General features: G+C 42.9%; 1 protein-coding gene across 1 annotated transcript in view; it reads right to left on the bottom strand.

Moving 5' to 3' along the window:
* LOC111967632 (protein diaphanous homolog 2-like) overlaps positions 1–13,658 on the bottom strand; it is a 622,518-nt gene that overhangs the window by 51,393 nt on the left and 557,467 nt on the right. The window contains 2 exon segments of the mRNA XM_023992819.2: positions 8,498–8,548; positions 10,137–10,235. Of these exon segments, the coding sequence (XP_023848587.2) occupies positions 8,498–8,548; positions 10,137–10,235 (150 nt within the window).

Raw genomic sequence — 13,658 nt, forward strand, 5'->3', positions numbered from 1 at the left:
TCTTGAGACACCTCAAATTCACTATGCAGCAATGCTCCCCATCCAACCTGACAGAGCTTGAGAGGATCTGCAGAGAAGAATGGGAGAAACTCCCCAAATACAGGTGTGCCAAGCTTGTAGCATCATAACCAGGAAGACTCGAGGCTGTAATCACTGCCAAAGGTGCTTCAACAAAGTACTGAGTAAAGGGTCTGAATACTTATGTAAATGTGATATTTCAGTTTTACATTTTTTACATAGTCTAAGAACCTTATTTTGCTTTCTCATTATGGGGTATTGTGTGTAGACTGATGAGGGGGGAAAAAACTATTGAATCCATTTTAGAATAAGGCTAAAATTAACAAAATGTGCAAAAAAGTCAAGGGATCTGAATACTTTCCGAACGCACTGTATATACCAATGTTTGTTATTGGTTATGTAAGCTATATACACTGAGTGCACAAAACATTAGGAGCACCCTCAGAACAGCCTCAATTCATCAGGCTATGGACTCTACAAGGGATGCTGGCACATGTTAACTCCAATGCTTCCCACAGTTGTGTCAAGTTGGCTGGATGTCCTTTGGGTGGAGGACCATTCTTGATACACATGGGAAACTGTTGAGCATGAAAAACCCAGCAGCGTTGCAGTTCTTGACACACTCAAACCGGTACGCCTGGCACCTACTACCTTACCCCATTCAAAGGCACTTAAATCTTTTGTCTTACCCATTCACCCTCTGAATGGCACACATACACAATCCATGTCTCAATTGTCTCAAAGCTTAGAAATCCTTCTTTAACCCGTCTCCTCCCCTTCATCGACACTGATTAAAGTGGATTTAATAAGAGAAATCATAGCTTTCACCTGAATTCACCTAGTCAGTCAGACATGGAAAGAGCAGTGTTTTCTATACTCAGTATATATACCGGTGTTTGTTGTTGGTTATGTTGCCTTTCTACAGTGGGGTCCAAAATGATTGACACCCTTGATAAAGTTGAGCAAAAATGACTGCATAAAATAAATAATTTGAATTCTGAGCTACAGTGTACGCTCAAAAAAATACTGATAAAATTGCTCAGAAAAATTATTTACACCCGTTTTCAATCCCCTTTAATACTTAACCTTGCTTGGATAAACGGCACTAAGACTTAAACAAACAAAAAAAAGATGAGTTGAGGAACACATTGGGAGGGATCTTAGTCCATTCCTCTATAGAGAATCCTTCCAACCACAAGTTTTCAAGTCCAGAGATTATTGTTGATTTTGTTAACAATTTCTTTGTGGAGCAGCTTACAGTAGAGAGTGCATACATATTTCATACAGGTCCCCCGTGGAAAACGAACCCACAACCCTGGCGTTGCAGGTGCCATGCTCTACCAAGCCACACGGGACTCAGTTGGGGTTATTATCTTGCTGGAAGATCCACTCACGGCCAAGTTTCAGCCTCCTGGCAGACGCAATAAGGTTTGGGGCTAAAATGTCCTGGTACTGGGTAAAGTTCATGACGCCGTTGATCTTAACAGCTCAGTGGAAGCAAAATAGCCCCATAACATCAAAGCTCCACCACCATACTTTACAGTAGGTATGGGGTTCTTTTCTGCTCATGCATTCTTATTTCGACACCAAACCCACCACTGGTGTGCGTGGCCAAAGAGCTCTAGTTTCATGTCATCCAATGAATGTAAACACCTGTAGTTTGCTAAACGACATTGGCACTTGGATTGGAACCGGTGCTTTGGTCAGATTACATGAAAATATAGCTATTTGGCCACACACAGCAGTGTGGGGTTTGGTGTCAAAAATAGAAAGCATAAGCAGTGCCTGCACTACCGTTTTCAGCCTAGTCATATTAATCCCCTTGAGAATAAATATAGTTTTCTGATTTGAATTGAGACACGTGCAGCCTTTCTAATTTGAAGGAAAAAATAACCTTCCTGGAAATCATGTATGCCAGAGTTGACCCAAATATCATGCCGATAACATGCATTGTCTGGTTGAGGAGAATGAGAACTCATAAACCCACACAACACAATGCCTGGTTCTAGCCTCTGTCAATTAGGACTGGCTTCTGTAATTGCGTCAAGTAGGTTATGATGACTTCACAGGGGTTTAGTTACGTTCCACACAACTGGAGAGGCGGAGATGTTGGAAATGTTCTGGAAATTGGCTTTAACCATAAAAGTACCGATCACAAATGTCAAGTCTTGCCATATATTTTCAAGCAGCTTTAAGTAAAAACTGTTACTCAACCATTCAGGAACATTCACTGTCGTCTTGGTAAACTCCAGTGTAGATTTTGCCTTGTGTTTTAGGTTATTGTCCTGCTGAAAGGTGAATTAATCTCCTAGTGTCTGGTGGAAAGCAGACTGAACCAGGTTTTCCTCTAGGATTTTGCCTGTGCGTAAGTCCATTCAAAAATTTTTTTTTACGGAAAATCTCCTCAGTCCTTAATAATTACAAGCATACCCATAACATGATGCAGCCACCACTATGCTTGAAAATATGGAGAGTTGTACTCAGTAATGTGTTGTATTGTATTCAGAACAAAAAGTTAATTGCCATGTCATTTTTTTGCAGTATTCATTTAGTGCCTTGTTGCAAACAGGATGCATGTTTTAGAAAATATTTATTATGTAAAGGCTTCCTTCTTTTCACTCTGTCAATTAGGTTAGTATTGTGGAGTAACTATAGTGCTGTTGATACATCCTCAGTTTTCTCCCATCACAACCATTAAACACTAACTGTTTCATGATGAAATTCCTGAGCGGTTTCCTTCCTCTCCGGCAACTGAGTTAGGAAGGACGCCTGTATCTTTGTATTGACTGGGTGTATTGATACACCCTCCAAAGTGTAATTAATAACTTCACCATGCTCAAAGGGATATTCAATATCAGTCTTTTACCTATCTACCAATAGGTCCCCTTCTTTGCGAGGCATTGGAAAACGTCCCTGTTCTTTGTGGTTGAATCTGTGTTTGAAATTCATTCAATTGAAATTCAATTTCCTTATAGATAATTGTATGTGTGGGGTACAGAGATCTGGTAATCAGTCAAAAATCATGTTACACACTATTATTGCACGCAGAGTGAGTCCATGCAATTTTTTATGTGACTTGTTTTGCAAATATTTACTCCTGAACTTATTTAGGTTTGCCACAACAAAACATGATTCCACTTTGACATTATGGGGTATTGTGTGTAGGCCAGTGACCAAAAATGATATAAATTTTAAATTCAAGCTGAAACAACACAACAAAATGTGGAAAAAATAATGGGGTGTGAATACTTTCTGAAGGCACTGTGTACCCTGTGTACCCACTATGTACCCTGAAAATATATAGATATGGATTCACCCATATATTTGGCTCCTGGTGGCGTGGCAGCCACTATAACAAAAAAAATACAAAAAGAATTGTAAATACATATTTAGCTTCAAGTCAATGTATCTATACCAAACCGAGAGTCATCTTGAAGAGGCAATTGGAACTGAGTTGATACCCCGTAGTGTTCCAAAGTTAGAGCTAAAAGTCTGATGGCACCGGCACCCATATCACTGTACATCTAATGTCCTACGGATATGCCAGATTAGCTCAATCGACAATTTCTCAGCCTCTGAGTATCACAGAATCATAGCAATGTGAATGAATAACAGACATACTGTATTTTCATAACAAATGGCTATGGATGAAATTGATACTGTAAATACCTGTTCAAAACATGAAAAACAGTCTTTTTTTAAATCAAATTTGACTATAAAAAAGATTATGTTTAAATATATGCTTTTTTGTTGAATTTTTCATAAAATAAAAAGTGTTACTAAGTGTTACTAATTGAAAGACAGTGTCTCTGCAATCATTACCAATTTGGTGTAAAAATTACCCCTTTTTTTAAGCAAAACATATTTTGGCACTTTTAAGGTTAATCGTGATTGGTGCCTCCTGGTAATGTACGAGTCTCTACGTAATGTACCTACAGACTCTTGCGGAAATGTGAGGGAGAGCAGTTCCATCTTGACAATATTAAGGAAAGACAAGCTGCTTTCAACTGAACTCCTCCAATGTAAACAAACTCTTGTATATGATGCTCATTTGTAGGATGACAAAAGGTTAATCACACTTTAAAACGGTAAGATCACAACAGACATGACTAAGCAGGAGGAGTAGATTCTGTGGACTTAATGAAATTATCACAAGTGCTATTGTCTCTGAGAGGCAGGGATTTCTGGGATAAGTTCCTATCAAGTTCTGAGTCAGTTCTGTGTCGTAATGGGATGAATAAGAAAAGAAAACGATGAGAAACGGAAAAGCACAGACAAATATTACAGATGTTGTTCTGACCTAGAAATCATTCTCGAAAAGCTGACACTCAAATGTCGACAATTTTCCTCCTCCGTTGTCGCCAAAATAGCAACAGCCTCCTCCAAAAGACAGCTAATCAGCGATTCGGGAGAAGGAGCCTCTAATCGTCTATTCAACCGTCGGTAGCAGTGGGAGCTTAATTGTTTATTTTCACAGCTGGTGAATTTCTGATTGCGTCTCAAATGGAGCGATATTCCCTATGTAGTGCATTCTTTTTGACCAGGGCACTAGTAGTGTGCTATATAGGGAATATGGTTCCATTTGGGGATTTTCCTCAAAGTGCGCCTAAAGATTGGCGCTCTAACCGCTCGCAACATACACATTTGATCGAAATGTCCTTTCCAGCATGGTGCTTAGATTTCAGAACCCATTTGCCACACGATCCTTGGGAGCCTGCACATGTCAAGAGGATTCTCTGCTACACCATACCTCTCATAACCTAATGGGGTTACAATCCACACAGCTGTTTATCAAATCATATACAGGCCTCTATCTCGACAATAGAAAGACATGCACACAGATACACACTGCACACGTATCAGGATACAATAATGCATTGCCAATTCGGGGGAGCAGCGGGGTTGTATTTATCTCATATGATGCGTGAGGACTGTAGTGTGAGGACTCAGCAGTGCCATGCAGTGAAAAGCGAAGAGAATACATACAGAGACAATTGGCCCATTGGGTTGTGTATGGCTTATCATAACTATACAGGGTCAAATGCATATACAAAGCAGGAGTGCTACTAAGGAAAATAACACACACACAGAAATACATAGACCAGTGGTCACCAACCGGTCGATCGACTAGGCATTCCTAGTCGATCACCAAACATTTCTGCAGGAAAGCCGCTGGCCAATCGGATTGCTCAGATCACCGTGCMTATAGCTTCTAGGACCCCACAGCAAAGTTTGATACTAGCGTGAGATTTCATAACTTTTAAAACCATGACCAGAGAGAGACGGTCAAAGAACACTGCAGAGGGCTGCTGTTTTTACGAGTGAGTTCATGTTAAACTTTCTATTCAGAATTCTTACAAAACATGAAACGCGGTTTTCCCTACTTCTACTCACGCTGCAGCTGCAGTGAATGAGTAGCCAAGTGTATCAACAGCCCTGCGTTTTTATTTTTAGCAGCTCGTCGTGTCAGTTTTAACATCAATAAATATTTCACTTTCTCTGGTCATAGGAACAACATGAATTTGTGCATGAGGCAGAAATAATGCCGTGTGACTCGAGTTCCTCCATCAGGTGGAAGACGGTGTACCTTGTCAACGTCGCCGGAGGAATAAAGAGAGAGCARGGACCATGAGAGGCAGACCTTCCGCTGCTCTCTCCCACCCTCCTCTGAGACTGACAGTCAGATGAATGTAGCAGTAAAATAAAGAAGCAAATTATTTGCTAATTATTTCAATTCGTGCTCAGCCGTGCCTCACAAGTGATACAGCAACTGATCTATTTTGTTATCAAAGCTCGAATTTTGAAATATATTATGGTCTGAGAAGTGCAATATTGGCAGGGTGAGCATTTGGCCAATACGCTGTGATAATGTATGAGGCCTACTGCACAAACCTCATTCCTACATAACGTTTATTAGGTTAAAGTTGCAATAGAAGTACATTTTTTAAGTCATAAAAAAATAAATACTAGATCTYGGCTTGCTTTTTAACGGTGAAAGTGATAGACACACACAAACAAAGACGAATACGCACACACACGAGCAGACACACACAGAGACGCACACACGCACACTTGAAGAGACACAGGCAAAGGCAGTCAACAGCGTAACATGCAACCCACAGAGATGTACCAGACTAGAGAGGTAGGTGGTGAGAGGTAGGTGGTGGGAGAAAGAAATCACAACATTACACCACAGACAGTTTCAAAGTAGGCCAGGGCAACACAAATGCAAGAATCCATTAAAGGGGAGTATTTGCAGGTGTTTGCGCATTGTGCAATGGTTTACATTTACCAGATGAAAGCCCTGGCTAAAAAGAGCGAGGGGTGGAGCATGCCGAACAAATCAGCGTGTGGCGAGTGACGAAAGCCAACTGTAGCCCTTGTGTTGCTGACAAAGCGCTTCCTAAAAAGTGCCACGAGACAGGATGTGACGTCATGCTCTATCAGCGTAGATCTACTTAAGAGAAACCAGAGAGACCTTGAGTCACTGAGTTAACAAAGCCGGAGGGAGGCTGAAGAGCACTCTTTTCAAGTCTGAGGTGCATCCAAAAGTCAACCCTACATTTGGCCAGATCTCTATGAGGCCTACAGTTGAAGTCAGACGTTTACATACACTTAGGTTGGAGTCATTAAAACTCGTTTTTCAACCACTCTACAAATTTCTTGTTAACAAACTATAGTTTTGGCAAGTCRGTTAGGACATCTACTTTGTGCATGACACAAGTAACTTTTCCAACAATTGTTTACAGACAGATTATTTCACTTATAATTGACTGTATCACAACTCCAGCGGGTCAGAAGTTTACATACACTGAGTTGACTGTKCCATTAAACAGCTAGGCTTTAGAAGCTTCCGATAGGCTAATTGACATAATTTGAGTCAATTGGAGGTGTACCTGTGGATGTATTTCAAGGCCTACCTTCAAACTCAGTGCCTGTTTGCTTAACATCATGGGAAAATCAAAAGAAATTAGCCAAGTCCTCAGACAAAAAATTGTAGATCTCCACAAGTCTGGTTCATCCTTGGGAACAATTTCCAAACGCCTGAAGGTACCACGTTCATCTGTACAAACAATTGTAYGCAMGTATRAACACCATGGGACAACGTAGCCGTCATACCGCTCAGGAAGGAGACGCGTTCTATCTCCTAGACATGAACGTACTTTGGTGAGAAAAGTGCAAATCAATCCCAGAACAACAGCAAAGGACCTTGTGAAGATGCTGGAGGAAACAGGTACAAAAGTATATAAATCAACAGTAAAACGAGTCCTATATCGATGTAACTTGAAAGGCCRCTCAGCAAGGAAGTAAAACCACCATAAAAAAGCCAGACTTCGGTTTGCAACTGCACATGGGGACAAAGATCGTACTTTTTGTAGAAATGTCCTCTGGTCTGATGAAACAAAAATAGAACTGTTTGGCAATAATGACCATCGTTGTGTTTGGAGGAAAAAACGKGAGGCTTGCAAGCCAAAGAACACCATCCCAACCGTGAAGAACGGGGGTGGCAGCATCATGTTGTGGGGGTGCTTTGCTGCAAGAGGGACTGGTGTCCTTCACAAAATAGATGGCWTCATGARGATGRAAAATTATGTGGATATATTGAAGCAACATCTCAAGACATCAGTCAGGAAGATAAAGCTTGGTCGCAAATGGGTCTTCCAAATGGACAATGACCCCAAGCATACTTCCAAAGTTGTGGCAAAATGGCTTAAGGACAACAAAGTCAAGGTATTGGAGTGGCCATCACAAAGCCCTACAAACCTGACTCAGTTACACCAGCTCTGTCAGGAGGAATGGGACAAAATTCACCCAACGTATTGTGGGAAGCTTGTGGAAGGCTACCCGAGACGTTTGACCCAAGTTAAACAATTTAAAGGCAATGATACCAAATAGTCATTGAGTGTATGTAAACWTCTGACCCACTGGGAATGTGATGAAAGAAATAAAATCTGAAATAAATMATTTTCTCTACTATTATTCTGACATTTCACAATCTTGAAATAAAGTGGTGACCCTAACTGACCTAAAACAGTTTTTTTTTTTTACTAGGATTAAATGCCAGGAATTGTTTAAATCTTTTGGCGACGGTGTATGTAAACTTCTGAATTCAACTGTGTATTCATTCCTGTTATTGAGATAATCAATCTTCTATATGTAACCTAATCAAACCATTCAAATCAATCTAATCAGTCTGTAACCACGTCAAGTTGATATCACCACTGAATTGAGGGTGTACAACTAAGCCTATATCAGACCGAAACAAGATAATACTATGTAACCTAATTGACTGTCGCCACAGAAATAATCAGAGAAGTTATGGATCAGTGTAGGAGTCTGTCAGAGAGTGCACCAGCTCTGCTTCAGTAGGAGAGAGAAGAAGCCACATGAGTTACACAGCCAGGAGTAGAGGTGGTGCAGTACAGTGCAGCATAGAAGCAGGTTCAGGGTTAAACAGACACAGGATTGGTTGTGTTACCATGGTTAGCACCTGGCCACCGAGAGGCAGGACTGGATGGACTTTGATCACCTGCAACATTGACGAAATAAACAGAAGAAAAAGAAAGGGAGGACAAGGAGAGGGGGAAGAGAAAGAGAGAAATATATCAGACACTAATTATTCACTCTGAAAAGTTTTGGTGTTGGCACAAACAGTACAACCTGTCTCATTCACACAGAAAAAAAGACACTTGGGAAGGAAAATAGATTGGGTTGGTTTGGAATCATGTCATGTGTATCTCCCATGTTGTCAGTCTGGGTGAACCATGTTAGAGTAGGAGAGATATTGTAGATGAAGGGCAGGTGAATCAGAAGAGTGCGTGTGTGTGTGTGTGTGTGTCTATGCATACAGTACTGTGTGTGCATGCCTTTGTGTTTGTGCATTGTGTGTGTGTGTGTGTGTGTGTGTTTTTCCCCACATGGCTGCCTGGCTGCCAGCAAGCTCAAAATGCGGGCCAAGCTAAGAAGAGCAGGGCTCAGGAGTGTGAGTTGTGACACCCTGTTTCATTAACCTGGTCTTATTGGACAAACCTTGACATGGGACCTAGTAGGGAGATGTGATTGGCCAAGATAAGAAAGAGGAGAGACAATGTGGGAAATGAACAGGTCATTTCACATAATGACAGTTAATTTAGGACAATTATTTTGGTCACGGTGTGCATATGCTGGTTTATTCGTTGTTGAGGTTGTTGGTATAACACTGAATGAGTGCTCCATAAGAGTTTTGACAACAYATGCTTGTCTGAAATAGGCTTTTTACTATAGGCCCTTCTATAATTAACTCCTATCTCCATACCACCATGGCCCTTGTATAGATTTGAAAGGACTGTATAGATGTGAGCAATGTGGTGAAAATTACACCCAGCCTATCAGAGGGAAAGAGGGAGCTACTACCATATTCAGTGCCAAGGTTCAGGGCCTAAATCTCTGCCCATACTCACTCGACTCTGTTCATACTAAGCTATGTTAACCTAAGCCTAATGAGGCCCAATATACACCCGGTAACTGTTTAGTGATTAGCATGGAGCAGGGAGTGCACCAGGAATATCACAGCACCTGTGGATCCTCTAGSTCCTCTATACAGACAGGGCTCTGTCTCTCCACCTGCATACCAATGTAACCCGGCACCTCTACCAGGTGGCAACTTACCATCCCCCTGGGTACAGGCCATTCATCATGGCAGGATGGAATATGTTAACATTAGGATTATGTTAACTCACTTCTAGCCCATAGCCCCCACTCGCATCCCATTTCTATTGTAATCAGCACCTTACGAAATGACAATGTGACAATGAATGTGTAATGAAGTGCACAGGGATAGTACACGTGTGTGTGTGTAGTGAGTGTGTGTGTTGGGGAGGGGAAGGCCCCACACACACACACACACACACACAGAGAAGCACATGAGTGTACAGACATGTGTCCGTCCTTGGCATATACCGACTTGGTCCCGCAACAGTCCTTTCATATTAAGGACAATGGATGAGACTGAGTGTGTTGATGGAATCAGGTTATACATAACGTTTAAAGAGGTATGGCAGTTACTCTGTGTCCGTGCAGGACACAGATGGTCGCCAGCGAGGGAGGAAGTAACCTCGCAAGAGGTGGGGGGACCTTACCGTTGCGCGGGGTTCGTTTTCGGCGGTCGCGGAAGGCCGCTCCGGATTGCAGGGCTTCCATTAAGCTGTCCATCACACCTGTCTCATTCTCTCCTCCCTCTGTAGGACAGGACAGACAGAGAATATGGTTAGAGGATATACACCCACACCGAGGAAAAAAAAAATCACACATACACTAAAATACACACATACACGCACACACATGTACGACTCGTCGAGCCAGACTTCTGTCTCCTATTGGGGTTTGGATAAGTAATTGGGATCCAGTATCCATGCAAATTTTGGATCCACAATGCATGTATTTGAATGCGTAAGTGTTTGTGTGTGCCTGCACGTGCATTTACATGCTTGCATACAGTATGAAATGTCAGAGGCCCGAAGCATTTAAGTGTCTCAGAAGGAGTTTTACGACCCTGTGCCTTGCCCCGCTCCACTAGTCCTCTCACCAACCTACTCCTCCAGATGCCCTATAGCTATACACACAGGCCTACTTCACTGTGGTCTACCCCGTCCTCAACCCTCCCCTCTTCTTTCCTTCCTTTCCCTATGGTGACACTTTACTTGYATCTCTCCTCCCCTTCCATCTTCTCCCAGGGATATAGGACATACACRCACACACAGCCAGGTACTGTATATTGTTAGGGAGAGGGAAACTAATCATGATGTGTGAAGTTAGCAAATCCGTCAGAGAGCCGGGGCCTTGTTATCCCCTAATTAAAACATGTGATAGTGAACCCTAGTAAATACATCACAGAGACAGAGAGAGAGCCAGCAGCCCGGGCTCCAGGGCTTACTGTTACATTTGGCAAGATCCCCAGGGCCCAGGTGGCACCTGATACCCAGGGACAGAGGAAGGGATGAGGGGAGGGAGGGAGGACAGGTACAATGGCTTGATGAGGTGCACATTGCTGGGAAGAGTTTTGTCGAATTCTTCGGTTTTAGCCCATCTTAACCCATTTTGGAAAGAACATTTCCTGCGAGCGGGGTATCACTTAYTCTCAAGACAGACCCTCCTGCACAAAGGTTCGCTTTTCTGTAATTCCCTGCCGCGCAATCGATGAGACTCGCTAATTCAGAAAACGGCAGAATATATTTGCCCTGGGTTTTCACAGCTCAAAATCAGAGGCGGCGCGAGGACACGAACACAGTAAACAACAGTTGTCTTCTAAGTGGGCTACGTGTCAGATCAAGAGAAGTTTGCTGTGGGGATTTAGACATCATTCTCAAATAATCCAAAATGCATGAGTTTTTTTACTTTCATTTCTGCTTAAGCATTTTATTTAGTGTGTCGAGGGGAAGCGTTTGGACACAGTTGGGGATGTTAAGAGATTCTCAGAAGCCAGGACCTCATCTTTGAGCTATGAGCTTCCGGCATTAGAGCGGAGGTCTGGCCGGCTGTGGTGGAACGTCGGGTCGAATAGGCCATTGTTAATGGAGCGCTGGCAGGTCACCGGGGAGCATGTTTCCACTTTTAGTCATTTTGCTTCTTTGTGTCTGTGATCCTTCKTCTTGAACTCAGTCTACCCAGCCTAGCTCCCAAGCCTTGGTCATTACAGATGATGAATTGGGCTACAGTTAAGCGAGAACTAGGACAAATTGATCAAAGTTGTCAGGGGCCCCGTGTGATGTCTAGGTCTCTGAGAAGAAGGAAACTGAAGCAAGTGCTGTCTAAAAGTTTTCCAGGAGCCAAGGTGCAGTAGATAAATGTTTACCTGCCCGCACTTAACACGTTGCATTCATGTCGAGGTCCTGGTTCGCCTAGATACGGAAATACATGAACAAAGTGGGAGCCGGTGCTGTTCTCAGTGTCATAGCTAGATACAGATTGGCAATCTTGTTTATACAGGGCAAAGCAGGTGAAATACATGTCCCGCTTTAAACCAATTAGCAAGGCTATCAAAGTGTAGCCGAGCCAATTTGAAGATAAGCACTAGCTACTTGGACTTTGTTTTGTTCTGTTTCAARATGGTCTAATTAAGCTTGATTTAAACAAAGCACATAGAAAGAGAGATCATACACTTTGGTTTTCAAAGTAGCCCTTGGGAAGGGCCTCGGGAAGAGGGAATGAGACGTGCAAATCAAGAAAAGAAATTAGCGCAAAAAAAGCGTGTGTGGCTAATTAACATAAGATGCGTTTCTAGTCTTGGGCACATCTTTTTTTATGTAAATMATTTATCGTTGGGAGGTTGTGTTGCTTGGATAAGGCAACAAAAATAATACTGTGCGTCTAACTTCTCTATGGTAATACTGGAATATGTTGCATTTCCTCAAATTGATTATGTCCCAGTGTCAACTTCTTCGGTTCCTAAATGAAATTCGCCCGACAACGCCGCAATGGAAAAACAAAAGATTGATCAACGCTCACTGAAAGTGCTGCTGAAAGTCCATCCTCAGACTCTGGCTGGCACAAACGTTTCTTCTCTGCCATGATGCCTAGAAGAAGCCCCGGCCTTTCTCGCCGTGAACATTACCCACAAGTCAGTTCAGCCATGTATGCAAACGATGGATGGCATAGTCACCTTAATGATCCCAATTTAAAATAGTGTCTGTTCTGGACCACAATGATGAACAGAGGGCCCACTGACTCATTAGTAAGGGGGTAAAGATAGATGACCCAGATATAGGACCAAATGCTTCGTCTTCTCTGAATCCTTCCGTCTGAGCCATGTGCTGTACTGTGCTGTACGCATGGCAATGCACTGCACACACTGTGCTAATATGTGTAGGGACAGAGACAGTGGCCTATCCCAAAACTCCCTCTCCTCTTCCCCTCCTGTGGTAGCACAGTGGGGCCATGGATGTACTAAGCCGTTTGGCGGTTGGAATGTTTTCCAAAGGCAGAGCCCGGTGTCATCGACGGAACAATGATGGAGCGGCCCAGTATTGACCGGCTCCACACTAAATCTTGGTAAAGAGCACTTAGCTCCCCTGTGTAAGCCACAGAAATAATATGTTTCAATGGTCATCAGTGGAGGCTTTCATCCACAGCCGTCCTCTGCCTGCATTAGCCGCTGAAGTGACTCTGGCTATGTCTTAAATGGCAACCTATTCCTTACATAGTGCACTACTTTTAAAAAGGGAATATATGGCTATAATCAAAAGTAGTTAATTATATAGGCAATAGGGTGCCGTTTGGGACATACACTCTGTGCGTTGGGGATTCCCCCCACCCCGTCCGAAGCCATTCAGCTGGAGACAGGGGAGACGTGACGTGACAGGCCCCGGGTCTAATGCACTGTTTAATAGTCCCATCTACCTTATGTGTCTTGATCAGGGGAGAGTCTCCCATTGGAGTGATGTCAGGCGGTTGTTAAAACGCTGCCTGTGTAGAGGGAGAGGGCGTCCTGGTGCTTACACAGTGGAAAATTCAATTCACACAACTGTGTGTGTGTGTGTGTGTGTGTGTGTGTGTGTGTGTGTGTGTGTGCTTGCGTGGTGTGCATATGTGCATGTTATGTGTGTGTGTGTGTGCTCCAGCACAGACTGGTGTCAGCCATGCAGTGTGACCTATAGCCATGGCTG

This window comes from Salvelinus sp. IW2-2015, linkage group LG8 (assembly GCF_002910315.2).
Source record: "Salvelinus sp. IW2-2015 linkage group LG8, ASM291031v2, whole genome shotgun sequence".
In the NCBI taxonomy this organism is placed as follows: Eukaryota; Metazoa; Chordata; class Actinopteri; order Salmoniformes; family Salmonidae; genus Salvelinus; species Salvelinus sp. IW2-2015.